Here is a 27,171-nt window from a genome sequence, read left to right as displayed (position 1 = left end):
TATTATAGGTATGATTGGAAGTGATGTTGGTCCCTTGCCGCAGACGTCTATATAAGTTACATGGCACCTCAATTGATCGATTATTCATCTGTCTTGGCCTCATTTGGATTGTACAACATGGAAGTGTTCTGAAAAAAAGGAAAAAAAAAAGGAGGATTAGATAAAGAGATTATTCATTCATTTATTTTTCCAAAAGTTCCAAAGGTTCCTCAAGGTCACAAATGAGGTTTATGTACAAGTCCAAGATACACGTACCAACATTAATACAAATATAGGAATTTAGTGTTTCCCGTAATAAACTGCAAGAAGATATATGAATGTACTAATGAATCTCGTAGGGAATGAATGATGCAATGTATATCTTGGGGAGTGATAGAACGGATATCCAACTTATCATTTCATTAATTTCATAACACAAATGGAATCTTTTAGAAAATGTTTCTCCAAAAGTCAGAAATGGCACCTCTATTGATGGATTATTCACATGTCTTGGCTTTAATTGGAAGGGTTTTGAGGAAAGAAATAATTTAAAAAAAAATGAAAAGATAATTGAAAAATATATAGTAATACTATATCCGATGCTTGCTGCCTTCTGACTTGTTTGGATTGCATTGCGCAGAAAAGCATCGACCACAGCGGGTGGCAGGCAATGCAATTAGGGATGGACCCAGATCTTCCTGCTGATGCTTGTGCTTTCAATTTGGCGATTGCTAGCCTTAATTTTTTTTTTTTTTTTTTTTGGTCCTCCAACATCCTTCGTAGCCGGCGTTTCTGCAAGATACTCTAGTTGGTGGAAAGATTTGATGAGTGCTCGGCTCGCGAACCTGCAATCAAGGAAGGATATACTCTTGCAGCGTGAAAATGAGACAGTAATTTTAAGGCCTCATTGGAAGGGGACAAGAAAAATACTAGTCGTTCGGTTTCATCAAGGAAGCCAAACGATCCTCTAATTAAGCAGTAGTCGAGACTCAAGCCTTAAAGATATCAAGCGAAGACTCTCCCCATTCTTCCACGCCTAATGAATTCTCCACCAATACCATGACTGGTGTGCGTGCGTGTGTGTTGATATTTTGACCGATGACGATATTCCATTCTCGAATCTTTTCCCCAAGAATGTAGAATCTGAAACACCACCATCAGCAAAGAGGTTCGAGGGCAATGGCGATGACTCTACTGAATCAGTGACTTGGAAAAATCCCACGAAATCATCTCAGCAATGTACCAAGGAAAGTAGGGAGTCAAACATTGTTCAAAGCAAAGCAGCCAAGCAAGAATGACTATCAAAAAAGAGCACCCCATCTGGTAAAGGCACCTCTGCCTGAAATCCTATAATTGTTTGTGAAGACTGAAGAGAGCGAGAAAACGGAGAATCAAGAAAAGGCATTTTGTTTGCTCCTGGAAGGGATGCGGACTGCAAGTCACGCACATACTCTGACTCGAGGGGAAAGTCTCCCAAATATCCCATATTTGTTGTTGTTGACTAGAGGAAATTAACTAAGTTAGAGCAGCCGAGTGGACGAATTTTTGGACTGAAGAGCGAAGGAAGGTTTTGCTTCCTTTTGTATTCTGCTCAGCAGACTTGTGTCCTTCTTGCTTGTCTTGGACACCTATGACAATGTGCTGCATGCTACCAATGTGTGTAATAGTTAAACTCGAGTAATGAAGTATGAATGTTATAAATGGCAAAGCTTAAACTTAATTTCGATGTTGAGGTATGTTATAAACGGTAATGACTTCTACAAATAATCCCACAATTGAATTTATTACAGGGTAGGGGAGAGGGGTTTATTAAATGAAGAAGAGGAGCCTAGTCCTCTTGAACAAGAACTTAAACTAACCGCTTGTAGAGTAACATCTGCAAGTCTTGGATATGAGTGCAACTTCCCATGACTGAGCAAGCTTAATTCCGCTTCCTCATTTTGTTAACTATTCACAGCAGGTGCAGTGTCTTGTTCTTTAAAGCAGGGAAGATGATTGGATACTTGTTGCAGCAAATTAAATTAGTGACCCTGTCAAATTTCTTGGAAGGCGCCGAACGTTAGATGAGAATGATATTAAGAATACTGCAGACACAAGAGGAAAAGCTAGAGGCAGGGGCTTCCTTTCTTGTGAAAATTGTACATTTACTCTACAGCTAAAGCAAAATGGTCGTTGTGTCCTTATTCAAGTATTATTGGCCAAAGGAAAATGGTCTTAATTTAGCATTGAGCTTATTATGCAGCTTTACAGTCACCCTTACCTGACATGGAAACGTAGTGAACTGGCATGGGCATCTCTGTCTTAAACCACCTAAAAAAATCAAGAGTATTTCATACAGGGAAAAGAAAAAAAAAAAGAAAGAAAGAAACGAAAAAAATCGAAAGAGATCATTATGATGGAGACACTGTCACATTGCTAGTAACAAACCAGTAAAACACGCTTGGTAGCATATTTTGATCCATTGCATCATGTCGTTTAGTAGTTTAGGTGATGAAATACAAGTGCCGTATTTGAGCACTTTGAAGCAGAGGAACAAGCGTATGGATGTGATTGAATCATGACATTTCGGTTAGCTTTCTTGTCCAAAAACCTTTTCTAGTCACCAAACAACCTAGAAGCACCTAAAACCCTGTCCCTGAGCAAATATATCTTGGGAAAGGGAAAGAAAAGAAGGGAATTCTGAAACCCAACGATGGAGGAGCAGCCATCAGATACCGTGATGGAGGAGAGAGAGGAGCTAATGGTTCCACCCACTGGTGGAAAACCAACTCTAAGAACAGCCTATTTCCTCAACCCCACCGATCATCGGACTTTCGTCGAGAAAAACGTCCTTTCTTCAGTTTCCTGCGCTTCAAATGTCATGGTTCCTATTAACTCCAAAGAAAGCCCATTACGTGTAGTCTTCGGTGGATGGAAATGCCGCCAACTGAGGGAGTGGAAGAACTGGGTTCATCAGTTAAGACCTGTATATGAAGACACATGGAAGAAAGCTGGAATCTTGGAGGCTATTTTGGCTTCAACTTACCATACCACAAGGGATAATGATCTAATAATTAAGCTTGCTGAGAAATGGTGTCTTGAGACAAATACGTTTGTCTTCTCCTGGGGTGAAGCAACCATCATGTTGGAAGATGTCATGGTTTTGGGAGGTTATCAATCTGTCTTAGGAGATTGTGTTCTAGGCCCTCTTGCGGGTACTGAAGCTATGTTTAGCCAGGAGGAAAAGCTGAAAAGGGCCCATAGTATGATTTCACGTTCTATGGGTCAATTTGCAAGGCAACGTCCTTGGATCCGTCATTTTAAGGGAACTGGGAAAAAACTGGAGCATGAGGCATTTCTTGCCTTGTGGTTGTCCAGGTACGTGTTTCCCAACTACTATGACTTTGTAAGCAAAAATGTCTTCCCCGTAGCTATCAGTCTGTCTGGAGGCTTTCCCGTTGCAGTTGCTCCTTCCCTTCTTGCTAGCATATATAGGGATATGGGCTTGCTGAAAAAATTTTTAATAGCTTCGGTTGAGTGTCCTGATAGTAAATCAAAGCTTTATTTATCTGCTCCACTCCAATTAGTTCAACTCTGGGCTTGGGAAAGATTTCCAACATTAAGACCTAATCCTAACCCGCTTGAATTTGGAGAGCCAAGATCAGCCAGATGGCACATGTTAAAGAAAGTGGGAGTTAAAGATGTAAGGGAGGCTTTGGATTCAGCATGTGAAAGTTTCCAATGGCGGCCATACGCCATAGCAGTAGAAAACTGGAACATCCCGAAGTTTTACAAAGAAAATGAGGATTATGTAACTGTTGATTCTGGTAAGGACTTGGTGATGGAGTCCTGGGTCAGATGTTTGAGAATTTCTGAGCTAGTTGGGATGGACTGCCTAGAGCTTTATCTTCCACATCGAGTTGCAATGCAATTCGGGTTTGACCAAGATGTTCCAGGCTTTGTCAAGAGATCATCAAATTGTCAGACCCTTGAGATCGCTTGGAGCAACTACAACAGGCCAATTAAAGATGTCAAGCTTCATATACCTGCCCGATTGTTCGAATCAGACGTCACAACACGGTACTTGGAGTGGTGGGATAAGTTGAAGCTGGATCAGGGAAATGCTACTACAATTACAAATGTTGTCTTGCCAGGCTTGTCTCCCAATCCTGATCATGTAGGACAGGAAGTGGATGATGATGATGATGATAATATAATGCTTGCTGAATTGATGAAGAGGAAGAGGGGTCGTGCTGATGAAGCTATAGGAGTGTCTGGAGGTTTTGAGATTATGGCAGATGCTCAGGGCTTATCACCTGCACCTGAAAATTGTGTCTCTGTTAAAAATCCTGAATCAGGGATAAACTCTGTAACATCAGGTGACGAGAATGTTGGAAGGGTACTGGAGGAATACAGGACGGATAACTCAAACGCAATTATAGTAAAAGAAAGATTGATGAATACTGAAGAAGATGAAGAGGAAAGCTACAAATCTAGTGCCGGTGATCCACTGGAACCTAAGATTGGTACATTAGATAATGAAAGTGTTGCAGGTGGTGCGTCTCAAAGTGGATATGCTGAAATCAATGAGCAGAGTGGAGCTTTGCCAGAGAGACTAAACTGGAACACAGAGATGGAAAATCTTGAGTCTCGAATTAGGAATCTTGGGAAAATACTTGCCTGGATTCAAGCTGCTGAAGGTGAAGCAGGAAGGAAGTAAGAAATCTAGCAAAAAGAACTGCTGCATCGTCTCTTCTATAATTCACTCCAACATCACTTCATTTTGAGTTTATAGAAGCCAAAGTCTTACTAATGTAGGGGATTCCACATGATCGGTTCCGGTCTTATGTAGTATTTTGGGTATTGGACACTGTTATTAAGTCTTACTAATGTAGGTTGTGGGCAACTCGAACGTTGCTAAGTACAGCCTGAGGAAGGAAATGATCTACCAAAACCACCACTACATTTTTTGTTAAGGGATCAAGGAAACAGAAAGAATGGAAGTTCTAATTAATTGAATTGAATTTGCTGATATGACTGGATTTTGAGTACTTAAATCTAATTACTGAGACTCTACATGACTTTTGTTTTTGTTAAACTGCAGTATTTTGACAAGTGGAAAGTGTTGAAAAAGAAACTGTTGACAAAGTGGTTTGAAATATTAATGAGATATTTAATACTCTATTTTATTTATTTATTTATTTTTTTGAAGAGAAGTTGACCAGCGCCCTGTTTAATAATCCAATTAATCATTTAAATTTAACGAATTTAGATCTTAACGTATTCAAATGCATTCGATAAACCAAAAATGAATTAATTAAATGGTACTGAATTTTCTCGAAAAATTTTTTTCTAAAAAATAAATAATAAGCTATTCATTTCAAATTTCAAATTTCATTTTTCAAATTTCAATTTTATCAAAGTGATCTTTTTTTCGCAAATGAGTTTTAAAAGTAAAGATTGTTTTGAAATGTGCCTTACAGATTTTTTTACCCGCTTAACAAAAAAATTAGAACAATTTACAAGAATAATAATCCTAGTCAGAATGCCTCAAAATATTTAGGTAGGAAAAAGTATAAGATCAATCTTTGTACAAGCAGCAAAAGTGTTACAAAACAAACCTGCTAAATGAAATTTCAATTTGTCTTGGGTTGAACTGTAAGTACACATGTTGCTCGTTTTTTTCCATGCCATTAGCTGTTGAATTTTGTTGGGATTGCATCCTCATTCATACTTAATGGTTAAATATCTGAATTCTTTACTCATCACTCAATAGTAAAATTCTGTTTGCATTTAACATAGCTTAATTAAAAGCTAGCATAACTTATTTTCTAAGTTCTTATCAACAGATTGTGCTTCTCTTAACATATTAACTAAGTGATCCACATCCAATCCTTATGAATGTCTGCTCAAGATCTACAAGTACATCCAGTGGATTATGTGGGTATTTCTTAGCCATATTTAGCAGCATAATCATGTCTAGCGAGTTAAATTGAGCGTTAATTCATTTATAAGATTTTTTATATTCTCTCGATGTCAAGAGAGGGACGAAATGTCACGCCAACGTCTAATTGGGTAATTCATTTATAAGACGAATAATTGTAATAAGTACTGTCATTTATTTATCGCGCGTCGGACAAAGTAAGCAAATAATTGATTAATGCTTTTGGTTACAAAAATTGAAAATCTGAGTGGACTGCACCACATTACTGAAGAAAAAGTGCTGTGCTCATGCCATGTTATCCTTTATTTATCATCAATTAACAGCATAGCAGCTTACCATCTTGGGGGAGGTAGAAATTAGAATGTAGTTTTTCTTTTTTTTTTTACCTTGCTCTCTCTCTTCAACTTATATTATACAGAGCTACAACGACAAATAACACTTCAACTTTCCATACTTGAAAATGCACTTTCTGGGAGAGAAAAATATATATATATAAAAACTTCAAAATGCAACATACAAAACGGATTGCAAATGGGACAAATCTATCCCAAGAACCCAAGTTTTTTAGCTGGTGTCATCATCCAGTGAGAAGTATAAGCAGTTTCTCACTTTCTTGACTGAAACAATCATCATCCCTCATCCATACAAAAGCATTTCTGTCTCTCGTCTGCCGCTTCATAATCTCTCTCTTTCTCCCCATCGCTCGAGCAATCCTCCCTGAAGATGCCTTTCTTATGCCATGGTAACTTCTCATCAATTCTCCGTTCTTGCCTTCTGTTTTTCTTTAAAATTTTTTTGTTTCCTTGCTTCCTTCTCTCTTTTTTTACCTTCAAAAAATTTTATTGTATTTTATTGCTGTTGAGACTAAGAGTTATACCAGTAGAATTGACTACCATTTTGTGGGAAATGTGCATGGTCCCCTTTGAAAAAAATAAAGTAGAGGGAATGGAAACGGAAAGAAGTATCACAGATTTTAACCAAAAGGAGATTGTTCTTAACAAAATTTGCAATAAAAGAATTTTTTAAAAAAAAAAAAAATTTCTCAAACTTTGTGAAGAATTTTATGAATTTGCAAGTATATCAAGATCCTCAAGTTGGACAATTGGCGTGACATAAAAACTTTGCTTGATCTGATCAAGAGGCATCGCCGTCTTGTGTTTTGCCGTGCTCGCGAGTTCAGCATATCAATACCCACGTCTCACTGTGTGGGGCCGCCTCTCAAAATACCATCTATACCCTTAAATCAGAAACGCAGACTAGGCACTATTAATTATTGGATTAAAGGACATTTTCATAAAAAATGATTTTTATAATGCTGCTATTTCTTTCGTATTTTCATTTTTTTTTTTGGGTAAGACATTTATAATGCTCTTAATTACCAAGTAAAACTCATTATCATAGAATAGAATAATGCATTCACTCTTTTTGGAATCATGTTTATTCTGGTACCTCTTAGTTAGATGTCGCAGTAATTATATTAAATGAAAATTATTTTTGGTACCTAATAATTTTAGTTGAAATTTTACTTGTTAATTCCAATAGACTAATATAGTTAATTCACAATTTAGTAATTTTTGTTATTGTACTGCCTATTATTGTAGCTTTTAATTAGTTAATATTATCACGTCATATTGTTGTCTCGTGATTCTTGTCGCATCATATCATTGTCTTATCACTTTTAATTGATTACTATTATCATATCATACCGTTATCTTATCGCATCATATCCTTGTCTTGCCGCTTTTAAACTGTTTTTAGTAGTTAGAATTTTCATCGGTCAATATTTTTGTTTGGTATACCTTTTTTTTTGTTTAAAGCAATCTTAGATACCATTATAATGTACTAAAATAATTATTGTTGTTAGTGCTTATTGTTGTCATTTTGGAATTGGACAATGATATAACATATTAAAATGCTACCCCGTTTGGAAGGTGAGTTTTTTGGGTGTTTGTCTAAAATTTTATTGTAGTTTACTGTAGAAGTTTTTTAAAAATTTTTTGAAGTGTGTGTTTTTTTTTAATATTTTGAAGTGTATAGTTTAAAAATTTTGAAAAGTTTTTTGAGGTTACTGTAGTTAAAGTTTTTAAAAAACTTGTAGCAGACAAACTTCGCAAATAACTTGGCTTCCAAACAAGGTATTAACACATGTTCATACTTTTGATTTATCAGCATTTTTATACTCTAGTAAACTATTCTTAGTTGCAAATTATCTCATAGCACTCGTGTTCAAAATAGTACACGAGTCTTCTACATATTTTTCTTCTATGCTCGAGAAAATTAAAATTGTTAGTAAATATTCTACTTTTCATTTTGTTGAAGTAAATATTCTACTTGTAACACATTGAGTTATCATCATTTTCTAGACACTTCTTAGTAGTATTTTGTCACTTTTTAAGTCATTCCTGTGCTATTTATTGTTCAGAATGGTAAACTGATCATATACATACAAGTATACGTATACATACATACATAAATATATATATATATACATATACATATTCTACACCTATGAAAAAATTCTCATAAATATCCTACTTATAATACTTCAACCTAGTCTAGATCATATGCAATCGGATGAATTATCACTGAAATATGTATATCTACTAACTATGAACAAAATTCATTAAAAAAAATCAATTAGGACTACAACATCTCTTGTTTGTAATGCCCGAATTTCTGTCTATGTAGAAAAGTGATTCTACTGTCTAATAGCCTACCAGAATAAAAGGCCAACAAAGTCTTTTACGTGTTCCTCTTCTTGTCCATGAGCAGTGAGTGATAAATGAAAAAATCAAGTATTCATTTCTCTGTTTCCTTCTCGACTAGGCCAAAACTTTGCTGCCAATTATTGATTTGCGTTACTAAGAGAGAGAAAAATTGGATCTTCATCTACTATCATTGCTTAATTAGTTGAATGGAACTCTTAGAACTTTTGTCTACCTTAAAATGGCAGTTCCATTAGATGATGACGTCGTGGAAGAAAGGGAAGAGATCATGGCTTCAGCCAGTGGTGGTATTTCACATAAGAGGACTGCTCATTTCCTGAAGCCGCCTGTTCCTTGCAGTGAAGGTTCAAACTTGAAGCTTCCTTATCTTTCACCTAAACCATGGTGGCCTCTGCATGTGGAATTCAACGGCTGGAAAGACCCACAAAAGAAGTGGGGAAAATGGGTTGATCAAATGCAGTCCAAGAACCAATCTTTATGGACAAACGCTGGAATCTTTGAAGCTATCATGTGCTCAAAGTATAGGTTTCACAGAAACAACGACTTGGTTTTTGGCCTAGCTGAAAGATGGTGCTCTGAGACCAATACTTTTGTATTCCCTTGGGGTGAAGCAACTATTACTCTGGAAGATATGATGATTCTGGGTGGCTTTTCTGTTATTGGTAGCCCTGTTTTGTTGCCTTTGGTAGACAAGGAACTGGTTGAGATTGAGAAGAGTTTGAAAAAAGTGCATGCCAATTTTGCTCAGAAGAAAAGCCATGGCCATCTTCAATGGCTGAATTTCTTCATGGAGTCTGGAAAAAGACACGAGCATGAAGCTTTTCTTTCCCTCTGGCTGTCAAGGTTTGTTTTCCCCGGGAATGAATTTGATCAGGTTGGAGAACATGTCTTGCCAATTGCCATACATCTTGCTAGAGGGATGCGGATTGCACTTGCACCAGCTGTTCTTGCTTTTGTATACCGGGATTTGAGTTTGTTGAAAGAATCAATGGCTGTTTTGCGAAGTCTTGAGGATGAATCAGGTGAATACAGTGTTTTGGCACTTGGCCTTTGGGCACCTCTACAATTCGTTCAGCTTTGGGCCTGGGAAAGGTTCCTGGTATTTCGGCCAGAGCCAAATATCATTAGTTTTGGTGACCCAAGAGCAGCTCGATGGCATGACATGAAGAGGTCTGATATTGGAAATGTGAGGCCTATCCTTGATTCATCTGGAGATATTTTCTTATGGAGACCATATGCTTTGGCTGTGGATCAGTGGAAATTTCCTGAATTCTATAGGGAAATAGAACAATGGATAGTTATTGGTCTATGCCCAGATGAGGCATTGGACTCCTTTGCACGATGCTTGAGAGCTTGCGTGCTTGTTGGGATTGATTGTGAAGAGCCTTATCAGCCACATCGTGTAGCAATGCAGTTTGGATTAGATCAAGATATTCCCGGTTTGGTTCCGCGTTCGACTGAAAGCCTTGAAGTTGCCTGGATCAATTACAGCAAACCTTTTGACCAGGGTGCAAGCTTGTATATTCCAGCTAGATTATTTGAATCAGATTTGAGCATCCAATATCAGCAATGGTGGAGGAACAGAGTGTTGGTTCCAGTAGACTCATTTCAAGGTGTCTCACGCGGAAAAAGGAGCTCAAGGATACAACATAGAAGAGATTTACCGACTTCAAGACAAGTTGGATTGGAAGGCATTGAATGCCATAGTAATACTCTTGCAGCAGAAGAAAGAGCTTCTATCCAAGTGCAAATCAAAGATGAATCTGATGTTACACCTGGACTTCTTCCCAAAGGAGGCTACACTTCAATTCTGGGGATCGAAACTTCTGCAAGGAAGCAAATCAAAGGAGAAGGCAATGATGCTGATGTTCCGCCGGGATTTCCACCCAAAAATAACCATACAAAGCCAGAAAATTCTAGCGAGAAGCAATGGGAACAAAAACTAGCCAATGATGCCGAAGTTCCTCCCGGATTTCCTCCCAAAAAGAACCATGCTCTTACAGTGAACCCAGAAACTTCGAGCGAGAAGCAGCACGAAGGAGAAGGTGATGACGCCGATGTTCCTTCTGGATTTCCTCCTAAAAAAAGCCTTACTCCTGTTATACTGCCTGAAATTTCTACCCAGCTGCAAATCAAGGAAAAAGGTAATGATGCTGATGTTCCTCCAGGCTTTCCTTCCACATCTAACAATAATCCAGTTTCTAGGCCGAAAACTCCCACCAAGCAGCAAGCCAGATCAGAGGATTTTGATTTAAACGTTTGTCCTAGCTTTGATATTGGCGACAGTACATTTGTGTGGCCAGAAACTTCTGTGAAGAATTACAAGCATGGACATGATTTTGACTTAAATCTACCCCCTGCCTCTCCTTCGGAATTGGATAGCTTGTCGGAACAAAATCACGCAAGCAGCTATTGTACTGTTCCTGATGAATCGAAGACTTCTTCAGCTTCTCAAATTCAAGACAAGGCTTCACCAGCAGCTGCAGCAATTGAAAGAGGCGACAGCAATTGCACTTTCAATTTCAGCCCAGAAATATTAGCAAACATGCAAGCCTTCATGAATAGAATTGGAAGGGGAGTAGGCAATCAATCGCATGGGAGCAGGATTAGAGATTTATTTCAGTTTGGTAGAAAACCAATGTAGTACTTAGCATCATTGCTGGTGGCAAATATGCGGACTTTTACTTTGAAAGTTTGGATGGAGTATTATTTGAAATATTATTTGGAATAATTCCTTAGCACTTTTTGTGTATGATGTATATGAGATAAAAAAGTGATAGAAAATATAAAAATGTGGGTTGGAAAATGCGCTTATGATACAAGCGAAATATTATTTTAAAAAATTTAATATCCAAACAAAGCCATTGTTTTCCATATTTTTATCTTTTTGTCGCTATTATTTTCTTTTTAAAGAGCCGCACTTTACGGTTGCACTTTTTTTTAATCTTGTTTAAATTTATTATTCTGTTTGTCCTATTTATTCTCGTTTTAATGGGATGGACTTTACAATTGCATGAATTAAATAGAACTCATGACTATTGGCCGACTTGTACACATGAATAATTAATACATTTGTCATCTAATCTTTACACTTTACACTAGAGGCCAAGCTTAAAAAAAAATCTAATAAATAATAATGCAATTGATACAAATGTGGACATCCTCATTTTTAAGTAGAATAGGCATTATAAATTCGAATTTTGCACGTTTACTTTTGCATTTAAATATGATTTTTTGTAAGAATTAGAAAAAAAAAAAGAGTTCAGGAACTACATTCAATTTAGAAAAAGATACACCTACAAAGGCCTCGAGAGTTACCATTTCAACTTCGATCGGAATTCAGGAGGGCACATTACTGAGTAACTAAGTATAATACTACCTATTTAATAATTGAATTCAACACTTAAATTTAATACGTTTAGATCTTAACATATTCAAAAGTGTTTGATAACAAAAAATAGAACACCTTAATTAATAATTCATTTATCAATTATCATTTAATACAAAATATGTGACGGCCCCACCTCCCCCTAAGGCGAACCAAAGGGTTTAGCGGACCGTCTGCCCAACTCTCGCCGGGACTCACTCACTACTACATTTCTCAAGTAAATTACAAGGTACAACTCGAATAATACATCCAATTCTCCAAAAGTTACATATTATAAGCGAAGCGGAAACTAGGTCTAAGCGTCGAATGTAGATATACATCCGATTCAATTCCAAATATTTATACAGGTCCAAAAGTACATAAACCAAAACCAAATCTAAACTATACAAGATGTACGCCATCCAGCCACACAAAGATCCAAATACAAGTTCTTCCTTTACTTCGATCCCTGTGGGGAGAAGAAGATAATAGGGGGTGAGCTAGAAACTCAGTGAGTGACCAGTAAAATCAACAGCCAAGTATATTTCACAATAAAGCATTGATATGATGTCATGATGCAGTAATCAAATGTTCATTTATTGCTCATGTGAGCCAGTGAAGTTCTTGTACTTAAATATCCAATGCTCGTTTAGATCAAGTAACCGGGAAACAGAAGTAAGGAGCCATCGTGCTCCAAAGAATGTGTAAACAGTAGTGGAGACATTGGTTCTAAGCACAAGACTTTCCAGGATCTCATTGGAGCCAAATTATGTCATGGCACACACCCAAACCCAAATGATATGCAATTGAGTAATAAATGCAAGAATTACTTCAAAAGTAACTTTGGAAATAGTTGAGGGATCACTCACCAACCACGACTCACGAACCTCATCCATCATTTATTATTGTCTTGCTCAAGTCCAAGCCCTAGATCACAAATGGAAATAAGGACTAAAACGATCAAAGCGGAAAAACAGTAAAGGAATGCATCGGGCGTGCGCGGAAATGAAAATGGTACAAAACGGTTTACACGATTTTGCCCATAACTGGAGCTGTGATTATCAGATCAAAATGTACTAGGTAGTGTCTCGAAGCTTAGACAAAGAGTTACAACTTTCATGAAGACACCTCAACCTAGTTTTCAGTGTATCCAAGTCAAATTTGTCAAATATAGAACTAGAATCCCAAAGGCTAGTTTATCTTTCTCGTGAAAATTTGGCGGCATGCCCCTTGTGTTTACCCATTTTCCAGCCATTTATGACCTCATTATTTTTCCTCAGCCAATGCCAAAGTCATACATATCATAGATTCAAGTAAATAGCCGTTCCATAGGCTCATAACAACATAAGAACAAAAATCAAAGTGATAACAAGTGTGGAAATGTAACCTAGCAAAAGACAGATTTGACGTGTGGTTGCGGAAAGAACACATCCGAGGCTACGCTTATCGGATTGAGGTGTAACTTATACCGTTTCGAAGCAAAGACACAGGGCTACAATTTTCATGGAGATCACTTAGTCCAGTTTCCAATGCAACCTAGTCAAATTCCCAATTTACAGAACCAAAATCCAACTAGTCGGCTAATTAACCGCTCTGCACTGGAATGGTCATATCTCAGGTTACCAAGGTCCGATTAAGGTGTTATTGGAGGCGTTTAAAAGCTAAGACAGAATACTAAAACTTTCATGTTTTGTAAAAAGGCTAAATCCCAACGGATTATAGTGAATAAATACAACCAAATAGACTAAACTGTCCACGCGGAACTCTGGAATATACCCTAGAACAGTGAGGGTATTTTCGTCTTTTCACAAGCTACATAGCTCCGATTGAGCTGAAATTTTGTAGGCACCTATAAAATACCATTCTATACAACTTTAATGTTTTAGGCCATGCCTAATTTGGCCTCTAAATATGAGTTCCAAAACCGGGCAGAACTGAATTAGGAAATTCCAGAAATCTGAAATTTTTGGTTTCCAATGAAACTCTCTTCAATTCCTTGTTCCAAACTCTACCAAAGCCCCTTATATAATCTTATATATAACATCTATCAACCATACAACAAGTTTAGGCAGAAATTAATCAAACCCTAACTTGCTTAAATCATCCAAAATTCATCACAACAACTTGCATATCTTGTAATCAAGCCAAAACATGAACTAGATAGCATCTTAAACCAAAATAAAAGAATCAAAGCCATAAATCAGACTTTATACCTCAAAAACAAAGCTTGAAAGAGTGATATTTCACCTCCTTTGGAATTTCTTAGTTCCCCAAGCTTCCCAACTCACAACCCGCACTTTAATCGGTTTAGAATTTTGATTCTTCACTTGGATGATGTAAATCAAGAAGAAAATGGTGCAACTCTTGCTCTCCCTTTCTCTCTCTCTATTCTCGGCCAAGGAGCAGAAAAAAATGAAGAAGAAAGGCTGCTCATGGTGTTAATTAAGGCAAGAGATTAGGATGAATCTTGACCACAAGCTTTGCCAACACTTGGCTCACCTTCCACCACAAAATTTTCTCTTTCTTCTCCTTGCATTTTGGCCACATATTTCGGTCAAGAGATAGCTATGAGGGGGAAGATATTTTGCTCAATTAGTAATGAGCTTGTATGGTAAGAAAGTAGTGGTCAAGTGGTGCGTTCAATCGCTAGTGCGCGGTACCCGCCGGTTCGCGCCGTTTTTCTAAAAAACACACGTACTAGGGTTTTCACTTCCTATTCACTAATCTTGTATCATTGTTTCTAATCACATATTATTTCTCACTTAAAAGTCATTTTTAATTACCAAATTTGATCCTTGCTTCGTACCGAAAATTCATCCGGCGAAAATCGTGAAAACCCTAATTTTGCTCCAATCTTGAAACCAAAAGTGAAACCCTACTTTCTAAGTTCATTGGCACTTATTGTGGGGTGATTGAGTAGTAGGGCCATTATAAAGTGATATTTGTCAAAGAAAAGGGAATTTTTAAGAAAAATATAAGGAATTTGCACGGCTTCTGGCCGGATTCTCCACAAAACACTATTCACCAGAAATTTTTCCCTTTTCTTCTGCCGCGGGGCGTCACAAAATATACTCGAATGTTATGATTTTATACTTAACAATTCAGTAACTTAATATATTCAAATTTCAAATTTTAGATTTCAATTTTATCAAACACACATTCTTTATGCTTTATCATCATCCTTGAGTAACTTAATTGTGAGTAATGTATTTTCATTTGATACAAGCATTTAATTTTCATAATAAGATTATGGTATTAAAGAACATGTCCAAAAAAAATTACATAACTCAGAGGGCCTACCAATTTTACATTTTTTTTTTTGAAAAAATTGTCATGCTATTGAGGACAAATACACACACAGAGACATATGTGTGTGTGTGTACGCGCGCATAAAATGATATTTAGTTTCACTTTTGATAGGTAAATTGGCTATTTTCAAATTTTGTCAAGTGGACATTTTATCTTCATGCCACATGGTAAATTAAATTATAAGAAAAAGAGTGTTTGTTTGTATCTTTGTAGATTTTATTCTTTTCTTTTTTGGTCACAGTTAATCATAATCCTTTTTAAAGTTCCTTATTTATAGTCAATTTCATTCAATTTATTAATGACTTACCTTATATAAGTTTATATTAATTGTATCTTCTTTATTTTTTATTAATCAACCCATATCTTTTCTTTCAATTTCTCGTTTTCAATTCCTATTATCGACTTGACTATTTATTATCATTACTAATATTTGGACAAAATATGCTATATTAATGCTCATGTAGATAGTTTTTCCCCTTTATAGGTTACTAAGTTGGCTATATCGAAAAAGAAATTGGCTAATTTGGTTTTTTACCAAGTGGAAGTTTTATCTTTTCACCACATAGAAAAATATTGTATTTGCTTATGTTTCTTGGTGGATTTTTTTTGTGGTAACAATTAATTATAATCCTTTATTACTTTCTTATTTATAGTAACTTTCAAACAATCGATTAATTACTCACTTTATATAAATTTTTATAATTTTGCCTTATTTTATTTTTTGTTAATAGCTTTCCTTTTTTTAATTCTCTACAATCACATTCTTTATTCCTATTATTGAATTGATTATTTATTATCATTACTAAAATTTGGATGCACTTTTTTTTTCTAGCATTCTAATATTTCCTTACTTATAGTAAATTTAAAACTATTACTTCCCTACATTATATATGTTTACATTGATTATGCTTTTCTTTTTTTTAATCAATCAGTATTATGTTTTAAAAAATTTCTTCAATTACATTGACTATATTTTCTTTATGGATCTGTCTAACGAGTGCCCATTGTGCACCCATTAAGATATATTTAGGTGTTAGATTTTTGAAAAGATAAGATTAAATAGGAAAAATGTTAAGTGCAAGAGAAGGTAGTCATTGTTAGTATGTGTATATACATAATAGGTTGGGTAGAGTTTGGTGTATTAACAAGTATCTATTGGGCACCCATTATAAAATGCCTTCTATTATTTGACTTGATTATTTATTTGTAATTCTAAAGTTTCGACAATTTTCATTTTTCAATGAATTTATATTCCTTCAATTTTAGCATATCACTGATACAAGTCCACTTAAATTGTATAAATAGTCATTCTTTTTCTAAATTTTTTTCTATCAATTTTTATGCTCTCTTTCCATTGGAATTCAATATAGGTTAAGATAGTATTCATATAAATACGGGATAATAAAAGTTCTCCCAAATTACTTTTTTTATTAGTTTTTAATAATTTGATCAAATAATAAGTTCATTATCTATTAGTTTGTATTTTGAAATTCATTTTAGTTGCGAAAGAATCACATTTATTTCCTAATATATCTGCATTACACATATATTGACATATCACCATTAATTAGAGTAAACATATCTGAATCATAGGATATGATTTGATTTTTTTTTTTGTTGCCTGCCACGGTATCCAGGGCTTTGCCCTGACTAATCCATTGGTCGACCCGGGTCGCACACCTGGCTATGGTGGGTGAGTCTCCCAACAAGGGTAGCTGCATACACCAGGTTTCGAACCCGAGACCTGCTTAAGCGGAACCAAGCTGCTTACCACTTGGCCCAACCCCAGTTGGTGGATATGATTTGATTGAAACTAATTATTAAGTTGTTATAAATTAACGATCTTTCATGTATTTAATTCAAATGTTTGTTTTACAATTAGCATATAAAATTTTATAAAATAGTATTCTTAATTATTTTATATCATTTTTTTAAAAAAATAAAAACTTTAGAGCATAAAAAGTGCCTGTGCAAATACAAGGTGAATAATTAGTAACATTAGAATCCATTGCAAGACCAAATTCTAATTTTTTTTTGGTATGAATAAAGTTGCCAATACAATTACAGAAGTTAGTAAAAATTATAGTCTGCAAGGTGCATGGATAAATATTCATCAATCATCATTCAAAAAGAATATTGTAGGTGGTAAAATATAATCTCATACTTTATGAAAATCTCTTTATTTCTTTCTGTACACACAAATGTAATGGCTTAAAAAAAAAAAAAAAAAACAGAGTATCGTTGGTACAAAACATATTGCCACCCTATATAAGGATCCCTTATGTTTGGCTTAGAACACAAATATAACCGTAATGCTTTAATTAATTAGGTACCCAATCACACCACTCTACCCATCAATTTTATGTGTACATACAAAGTTACAAGTTAACAGTAGTGTACTTCTCTGGTTCCCCGTCATGTCACTCTACACAATAAACAGTCTTTAGCAAACGCATGCATTTGCCTTTTTTGCCTAAATTTAACAGCTTGGGGGGAACAAAATCAAGCTCCTGGAGGGATGCTGCAAGGGTGCAATAATCGTGGAAGTAGCCATTAATCTGGTGCTAATGAATCCAAGACTTCTTCAGCTTCTCAATTAAAGTTAAGCCTTCATCAACAACTGCAGCAATTCAAGAAGCGTACAAGTACAACCCTCCTTGCATGCATGCATGCAACCAGTAGGAATTGAAGGACCATTAATTAGCACTGCGAATTCAAGCTCAGAAGGACCTGCAGATCATACCAAAGATAGTAATGAGTCTCAAATTTATGACCGCCATCCATGAAATTAACCCAAAAATGTTAATTAGAAACCATTTTTGCAAGCTTGCATGAATAGAATGGGAGATTCATTTCACTTCGCTTTGTTGGACGACAATAATCAAACCATACAATTTGCATGGTAAGATTACAATAATCAAAAAGTGTCAAGATTAATCGTCTAACAATAATTACTTTACGAGGGTCTACTGACTAATTTGTTTGTTTGAAAAACGTTGTTTTGTTTTTTGAGAAATATTTGTGGCTAACCTTAAGTGGTGGCATGGTACCATGTATTCTTGTGCTTCTTAAAAAGTCTTTATGTCTACCTTACAAATGTATAGGTTCTTGAGAAATACGTTTTGTATTCACTTAACGATGTATATGTCTACAGTAATTATAAAATGGTAAAGTCCTAACTTTCTGTATTGCTTGAAGAAGTAATTAGTAAAATTTAGAATGTGTATCGTGTTCAGTTAAATATTCACAATTCAAAAACAAAAGAATGTAGGTGATGATATATATATATATATATATATATATATATATATATATATATATATATATTTACTACTTAACTAAATACAATCTTGAATTTCATCTAATTTACATATAATATTATTAGGATAAATAGATGTGATAATAGATGAAAGAAACCACAAGAGAATTCAGTCCAAAAAAGATTAGATGGTATATCAAAAGCTTTTTGTATCTTTTGCCACCAGTTTTAATCTACATACCAAATGTCGCGTTTTTTGCTCCTCTATTTTATTTTGTCAGAATACACTCACGCATCTACACACAAATGACAAACGAAACGGTCTCAGTTCTCACTCGTCTCTTTTGTCAGCACACACTCGCACAGTCAGCCGACAGGGAAAATAAAAACCCCTACGCAGTTCGCACGCAAATGGCACAGCTGTAACAGAAGTAAATCTCAATCAGTTCATCGGTGAAATTCTCTGGAATGGCCGAAGTTTTAGTTCAGAAGCTCATGGCAGAACTGAGGGAAGAGATGGTATGTCCAACCGGGGGAGAACCGACTGTTCGAATAGCTCATTTCCTGACTCCCTCGGTCACCTCAATCGACGGGCCTGTTTTTGATCTTCCCCCGAACACCTGCTTTCCAGGAGCTACATCCAGCTTTGCTGGCATTTTCAAGAAATCCAAGCTCAAAGTGAACTTTTGTGGGTGGAGAAACCCGCAAAAGGATTGGAAAACATGGGTTGATCGCATGAGTTCACTGCACCGTGCAGCCTGGAGAAAAGCTGGTATATTTGATGCTATAATGAATTCTACCTACCTTAATACCCGAAATGAGGATCTGATTTTTAGTTTTGGTGAGAAATGGTGTCCTGACACAAATACATTTGTTTTCCCTTGGGGAGAAGCTACAATCACATTGGAAGATATGATGATCCTGGGTGGTTATTCTGTTCTTGGTGACCCAGTTTTTAGGCCCGTTGATACGGATGAATTTGCAGAGGTAGAGAAGAAACTACTTTTAGCGAGATCCGAGTTGGCCAAGTCGAAATCTAAAAAGCCCTCGCAGAGTCTTTGGTTGACTAAATTCATGGACAGTGGAAATGAGATCGAGCACGAAGCGTTTCTTGCATTGTGGTTGTCCAGGTTTGTATTCCCCAATAAAACTAGTGATGATACTGTACAAAAAATTGTTATACCTATTGCAATCCATCTAGCTAGAGGCACTAAAATTGCTCTTGCACCGGCAATTCTTGCTAATCTTTATGCTAGTTTGAGCGAGTTGAAACAGGCTCTTGTTGATTCTAGAAGGATGCAGAATGTTAATGAGCAAGATAAGATTTTGGAACTTTTAATTTCAGCCCCATTTCAGTTAGTTCAGATATGGATATTGGAGAGATTTTTAACATTGCTTCCAAAGCCTGTAACTCTAGAACATGGTCAGCCAAGGTTCGCCAAATGGAGTGGCCTGAGGATGGAGGATATGATAGACGTAAGCTTATCCATTGACGAAGCAGCTGATTTTTTTCTTTGGCGGCCTTATGCAATTGGATGCAAAAACTCACTGCCTCACTACATTTACAAAGAGAAGGAACAATGGGTGTTGGTTGGTTCCGACATGGATGAAGATCTAGAGGCGCTTGTCAGATGCTTGAGGGTGAGTGAACTGGTTGGGATAGAATCGGATTGCATTATGCAGTACCTCCCACACCGAGTGGCCATGCAATTTGGCTTTGATCAAGGTCTTCCTGGTCAAGTAACGCGAGCTAATTTGAATATAAGTTTAGCCTGGGAAAATTACACTAGGACAGTTAGAGATGAGCGGTTGTATATACCATCTCGCCTCTTTGAGCCGGATGTTACTACTCAGTACCTGGTGTGGTGGAGGAAGTCCATGTCTGTTCAGCTAGCTGCAAGTGTAGATTCTGTGACTGGAGCGAGATATAAGGGTTTGAAAAAGCAGTTGTTACTGAAATCTTCTCAAAAGAAATCTGCCAGTGGTGCACCTGCTTCAGCTAGTTTACCTAGGATGTGCGATACAGTCAGACCAAATGATTCAGAAAAGAAGGCCATTGCTGATAAAGAGAGTGCACAGACTTCATCTGAAAAGGAATCAGATAACATTTCTCTTGTTCCCCCTGGTTTTCCTCCCAAGCCCAATCAAACAGGAACAAGCAATTCAGAGGATGCAGATCATCAAATACAAGCTAAACGATTAAAGGAAGGAGCTGATGGAAACCACAAAGCTCAGAATATAATCAGAATGACTGGCGCACAATATAAGAAGTACACTGCAGATCGAGTTAAGAGTTCAGGAAAAAGAGTACTGCTGAAATCGGATAAAAAGAAACCAAACAATAATGAAGTTGTCACACCAGGTTTTCCTACCAAGGGAAACATATTGGGAAAAAGGGAGTTGGAGGATGAGGATGGACACACAAGAGTCAAACGTTTGAGGAAAGTAACTGATGTAAGTGGGAAAACTGAAAATGTAGTCATATTAACTGGTTCAGAATATAAGGCAATGTTGCTAAATACAGCTGGAAGAAAATCAGATAATCACGGTTCTCTTCCCCTAGATTTTTCTCCTAAGCACAACACAGTGGGAGCCAAGGGTTCAGTTGACAGGAATGGATGCGTTCAGTTTGAAAGTTTGGGGAACAATGCTAATGGAAAAGACAAATCTCAGAGAGATTCTCAACTAGAAGGTCCAATTTCCTCAATTTCTGAGAATATTACTGTTCAGAAAATGCAGGTAGAGCCCTCAGAGATTAAGTTAGAAACTGAAATGGAAAAAAGAAGCTCAAGAATGGCACTGGCACATGAGACTGAGACTACACCTGATGTATACCTAACGGGTAGATTGGTTGGTTGTGGATCACGTCATAAATGTGAAGGTTCTGAAACCCAACCCTTTTGTCATCTTCCTGTTGGGCCAAGCTTACCAAATTTAATAAAAGACAGCAGTGAAGCGGGGGCTGTAATTCATGAGATGTTCGGAGTTGATAGAGGAAATGGGAAAAGCTGTAGTCATGAAGCTTGGGATGTTCTAGCATGGAAACTTGAAGCTAGGATAAGAAATATTGAGAGCACCATTTCCAGGTACAGAGGAGGATTATAGTCTGTAAGTGTTGATGAAAATTGTGATTGTCTTTACAGTGCTTTTATTCCAGCTGCTAAAACATAGGGGATGTAACTAATCTGTATTTTAGAAGCAGTAGAGGCGACTAGACCAAATCGCTCTTAGCAGCAACTGTTACCATGTTTGTTGTTTTTGTTTCGTGATTGTTACTTTATTTGTCTGATGCTTTCTCACTTGATTTTTAGCCAAAATTGTTTAACATGCTTGTGATCAGTGAATGCAATTTTCTTGTTTCTTTGTGTTCTAATAGACACTGCGCAAAATCTTAATTTGGAATAATAATTTGTTTTGCCAATTATGCCCAGTAACTATACCGTTGAAGGCAAGATTGTGGTATATCATGCTAAAATTATTCAACAGGGCAGTATACTCATTGCTCTCAGTCTGCATATTTCTTTTCTTCAGCCGGCGTAGTATCAGTTAGTTTTCAACAATCTCATACTTCATTGTACTTTCTTTCAAGTTTTGAGTACTGCATTTCATTATCAACACAGTTTGTTTATTCAGCAAATCTAACTTTGTTTTTCACTCTCATTTTCATATTTTTGTCTGCATAATTAAAATATATCCAATCAAGCTACAGTGTTAGGAACTTGTTTGTTTGGGGAAGAAATTATCTTTCCCAGTCTCATAATCCCCAACTTCTGCCTTTTTATATTTCATTCTTTGGACTGCCTGGATTCTGAGCCTCTGAGGACTCTTCCAACAAAATTTTATGGTATTCTGTCGGGAATTCTCATGAAATATGGGATAAGTCATACATTCAAATTACTTGAGCCTGTTGCGGGTCATAGGCAGATTGCTAATCAGTGTCTTTTTTTGTTAAATGCCTGTTGCAATGTTTTGAAAAAGAGAGACCAAAGAAAGTAACTTTTGAGATCAAAGAATGCAGTCACTTATACTATACTAGAATCCCGTAAATTTACCAAATTTTGTGGTAATCTTTTGGCTGGGGTGGGGGAGGGGGGGAGTGGAGGGGTGCACCATTCCCAGGCATGGTGTGTGGACGAACTGAGCAGCAAGAACTGAAAAGGAAGAAATGATTTCCACCGTGAGTCGAAGAGCAGCGAAAGAGAATGAGGATTTCAGCTGCTTTGGCTTAAAGGGAAAAACACAAGCTTTTTCTTTTGTTTCTAGACAAAGAAGAATAAAAAAAGCCACCATGGAGACTTTTAGGGGTGCTGCAAAATGCAATTGGCTTACAAAAATTACAACATTTACCTATATAACCTGTATAAGAATAGAAATAACCATAATTGTCCACACAAGAGAGGATGACCCAACGTAAGTTTAGTCTTAGACAATTAATTAAAAACACTATGAAATGTTTGTTGCTAAAATGGGATTTATTTTCTTAGTGTTTCCAAATTTTTGACGTTAGAAAAATTGGGCTTGCCAGATGTCCTTGTCGAGTCTCCGGAAACATTGATTTTGGAAGGAAAAAGAATAACCCATTTTAACGAACTCCTCTTGTTTCCTTGAGAGACCAGAAAAAAAAGCTGGATCTTTCAGGGCTGAAAAAAAAAAAAAAAACTATCTTTCTTGGTCTGAGTTTCAAACTTTGAAGGTTCATTCCACATTGGACTGTGCTTCTTTAATCTTTTCAAAAAAGATTGCACTTTTGTCGAAAAGGAGGAATCTTTGATTATTGGTTCCTGGATTCAATGTTTTTCGGGACCAAATATGATAGAGACGAAATAGCAGAAGAAAAAGATGAACTGTTTCTCGTGTTGTTTGTCAGAAGAAAAAAATCACAAAAGGTCTCTGAGAAAAAGCATTGAGGAATTCAAAAAGAGCATCCAGGAGCACCAAGAAACAAGGACTATAGCCTCATTCGCTAACATTTCCTTTAAATCTGGTAATTTTCATGTATACAGATGCCATATTTTTGTTAGATTCAGGAAGATCCGCTTTTTTAGTTTTCTTTTGTTGAATGGCTTCCTTTCACCAATTTTAGTTCTTTCCCATATTTGTTTTCCATTTCCATCTTCAATAAGAGGAGATTGCCAAGAGATGACTTGTTTCAACGTTTGCATTGTCCTCTTAAATTAACGATACAGAAAAAATGTTTCTTTCAATTTTGTAATGTATTTCCTTCGCTCACATTCATGATAAAATCTCCTCCAGTTACTATAAATTCGATCAAATGCAAGGCTCTTAGATTTCCAGAAAGTTCAGCAATTGTCACCAAGGAATATTTCATGATGGATATGCACACGAGCTGATTGTCATTCTAAATCAGTAAACCAATGTTTTCACACCAACAACCTGATTAATTGTAGACTTTTTTCCTTTTGTTTTGGGGATTAATTGGAAATATCCTCCTCCCTTTTCCCTTTTTTCTTGATTCAGATGGTTAAACTTATCAAGTAATTATGCAGATAGCAGCAAACGGAGGTATATATGTGAAGAAATTGAAAAAATCGGAAAACAGAATATTTCAGCTCAGATTTTCACATTCCGAGAATTATCCCTTGCTACTGATAACTTCAATGCTGAGCGTTTGATTGGTGAAGGAGGTTTCGGTAGAGTGTACAAAGGGCAAATTCAAGGCAAAGATACAGTACTCTCACAATCTTTTCATCTCTCTCTTTCTTTTGTCCTTCCCAGAGTTTGCCACGTTTCCCCAGAAGCTTTTTGGATGCGCTGACTCTCTCATTTTTCCCTTTTCTTCCCCTCATCCAGGTTACTAAGGAGGTTGCTGTCAAGCAATTAGACAGGAATGGATTCCAAGGAAACAGGGAATTTCTTGTGGAGGTCCTGATTTTGAGTCTTCTTCATCATCCTAACCTTGTCAATTTGGTAGGATACTGTTGTGATGGTGATCAGAGGGTGTTAGTTTACGAATACATGGCCAATGGCTCACTTGAAGATCACCTTCTCGGTATGACAAATACAATCTTGTTTACTTTGTCATTGTCAATGAATATGACACACTCCGATTCTGGTAGATCTAACCTGCCTAAGTACCTCAAGGACTGTCTGAGAAAGTATATCTCAGGCAAACACTTCAAATAGAATCATGCTTCAAGGTTCATTGACAATTCATTGTGAAGTATTACTATGAATTAGTTGTTCTTGCAGTGCAGGATAATAACTGTCATACGAAACTTCAATACTATATGCACAGCTATGTATCTGCCAGTCCACTAATTGATGCACATAGTATTCGGCTCTGTAAACTGATAGTTTCAAAATTTATAACTTACTTGAGAGTCCAAATTCCAATGGTGGATAATAAATTACAAGTAAAGCTATTGATATTGAAGATAATTTTATTGCATTGGAAGACTTTCTGCTAATACAACAACTGAACAAGGTTCTGTATGGGTATTGCTGATCAGACCATCTTCCTTTTCCAGACATAGGTCCAGAAAGAAAGCCTCTTGATTGGAACACTAGGATGAAAATAGCTGAAGGCGCAGCAAGAGGGCTAGAATACTTGCATGAAACGGCAAACCCTCCAGTGATTTACCGTGATTTTAAAGCATCTAACATACTTTTAGACGAAGACTTCAATCCGAAGCTTTCTGACTTCGGACTTGCCAAGTTAGGTCCAACAGGTGATAAGACCCATGTATCTACCAGAGTAATGGGAACATATGGCTACTGCGCGCCTGAGTATGCTTTAACAGGCCAATTGACAGCTAAGTCTGATGTATACAGCTTTGGCGTAGTGTTCTTGGAGATGATCACAGGAAGGAGAGTCATTGACAATTCAAGACCAAGTGAAGAACAGAACCTGATTCAGTGGGTAAGTTTAACAACCAAGGTTACAACAGATTTTGAAGTTTCTCTCTTTCGATTTTCAATGTTAGTAGGATTAATTGAAAGCTTCCATCTGGTATGTTAGAAGAAACACTGGTAGTATATTAAAGATAGTATCTAGATCCTTGTGGCTGATGTGCTTCTGCAACTGAATGATTACAGGCTCAACCGTTGTTCAAAGACAAGAAGAAGTTTCATTTAATGGCAGATCCTTTGCTTGAAGGAAACTACCCTGTTAAGGCACTATACCAAGCTCTTGCAGTTGCAGCAATGTGCCTCCAGGAAGAAGCTACAACTCGACCTTTGATTAGTGATGTAGTGACTGCTTTGGCATACCTATCTACAGGCGATGAAGATGCCGAGGGTAATGCAGAAGACACCAAAAAATCCACCAATGAAGGGGCAAATGATGTACATAACCTTCAGCACAGTCCATCAAAGACGCAGCAAGGGGAAACCATATGATTCCAGTCTTCTAATGTAAAATGCCATAGCATGGCTCAAACCATGGCTTCAATTGATATTCCCCACTCAATTCTTTCGCGTTTCCCTTGGATTCCTAAGTCGTTATGGATAGTTGTTCTTCATCCGCATGGATGTACAAGGGATTTACTAAAGGGTCTTAAAGAAAAAAAAAATTTTGAAGAGTTATTTTAGAAAAATACTTCCTCATGGGTTCGTCTATTCACTTGCACAAAGTTCAATGGTATCATTCTTGTAGGTAAGCATGGGGGATGAGTTCTTGAAAAACCAAATGGTTGAAACACATGAACCTATAGGCCATCTTTAGTTGTTGCATGCCAACTTAATCACTTCAATGTCAACTAATATAACTAAGATTAAGGATGGATTTCTACGCTATTTCTTGTTAACACTTGTTATCTTGATAGGGGATCTCTAAATAAAGAAGCTAAAAAAAAAAAAGAAATCATACCTTTTTCCTCTCTTCAAATCACAAAGACAAAAGTAATTTCTTTACGTCAAGGGTTGACAAAAAGTTACAATACACTTCTTTTTTTCTGGATCTTAAATTGGTAATCATCAACAGGTAAAGAGAAACCCTCCTCTGAATCTAGCTATAATTCTTTTCAAGACACTATCACCCAATTAGAGAGGGATTAAGGATACACAAGTAAAGAGAGTCTTTGAAAATGACCTTGTAGGCTACGGGCAGCAGCTTGTTGCCATTAAAAGTCACTTCGTACTCACGCAAGTACTGCCAACCAAAGTGTATGGACGCTGCTGCAGTTGTACAACAATGTAACGTATGAGAGTTTACATTTGTTGGTTCGATATGTACATTAGCTGACTGGGATGCATATCGGGGTTTGTTTGGATATAGGAGTTTATTTGGATGATTTATTTGAGATAATTATTATAGTATTTTTCGTGATGTGATGTATGTGAGATAAAAAAGTGATTGGAAAGATAAAAAGGTGATTGAAATTTATGAAGCAAATTTTTTTTTATCTAAAATCATTTCAATCCAAACAAACCCACAATTACAACCTGCAGAAAGTAGAGGCCCCTCAACTGCAAATAATATCCTCCAAGGTAATTAAGTTCTTTAATGGGCTTATTCAATAATTGGAATAATAATTCAATAAAAAAAAAACCCAACAGAGGACCCAAAAAAATACAACAATTTTTTCCAAGCAAATTACTCATGTAGCCATTAAACTATTAATAATCGAGTTTTTTGGGATGAATATTA

At 36.5% G+C, this 27,171-nt stretch overlaps 1 protein-coding gene across 1 annotated transcript; it reads left to right on the top strand.

Annotated features, from left to right (window-relative positions):
• The first annotated feature begins 23,243 nt into the window (after positions 1-23,243).
• On the top strand, positions 23,244-26,308 carry LOC113687660 (probable serine/threonine-protein kinase PBL23). Its single transcript, XM_027205215.2, has 5 exons — positions 23,244-23,547; positions 24,071-24,252; positions 24,375-24,573; positions 25,052-25,443; positions 25,620-26,308. Exons 1-5 carry the CDS (start codon positions 23,403-23,405, stop codon positions 25,920-25,922), a joined length of 1,221 nt encoding a protein of 406 aa, XP_027061016.2. The 5' UTR covers positions 23,244-23,402; the 3' UTR covers positions 25,923-26,308.
• Positions 26,309-27,171: the final 863 nt, after the last annotated feature.

Source organism: Coffea arabica, chromosome 5e (assembly GCF_036785885.1).
Source record: "Coffea arabica cultivar ET-39 chromosome 5e, Coffea Arabica ET-39 HiFi, whole genome shotgun sequence".
NCBI lineage: Eukaryota > Viridiplantae > Streptophyta > Magnoliopsida > Gentianales > Rubiaceae > Coffea > Coffea arabica.
This window is presented reverse-complemented; position numbering and strand designations above follow the sequence as displayed.

Bases quoted from the DNA above. Each gene is read 5' to 3' on its own strand.
- LOC113687660 (XM_027205215.2), top strand. From the start codon at position 23,403: ATGAACTGTTTCTCGTGTTGTTTGTCAGAAGAAAAAAATCACAAAAGG. The intron at 23,548-24,070 runs GTAATTTTCATG...GTAATTATGCAG, and splicing joins TAACATTTCCTTTAAATCTG to ATAGCAGCAAACGGAGGTAT. The intron at 24,253-24,374 runs GTACTCTCACAA...CCCCTCATCCAG, and splicing joins AAATTCAAGGCAAAGATACA to GTTACTAAGGAGGTTGCTGT.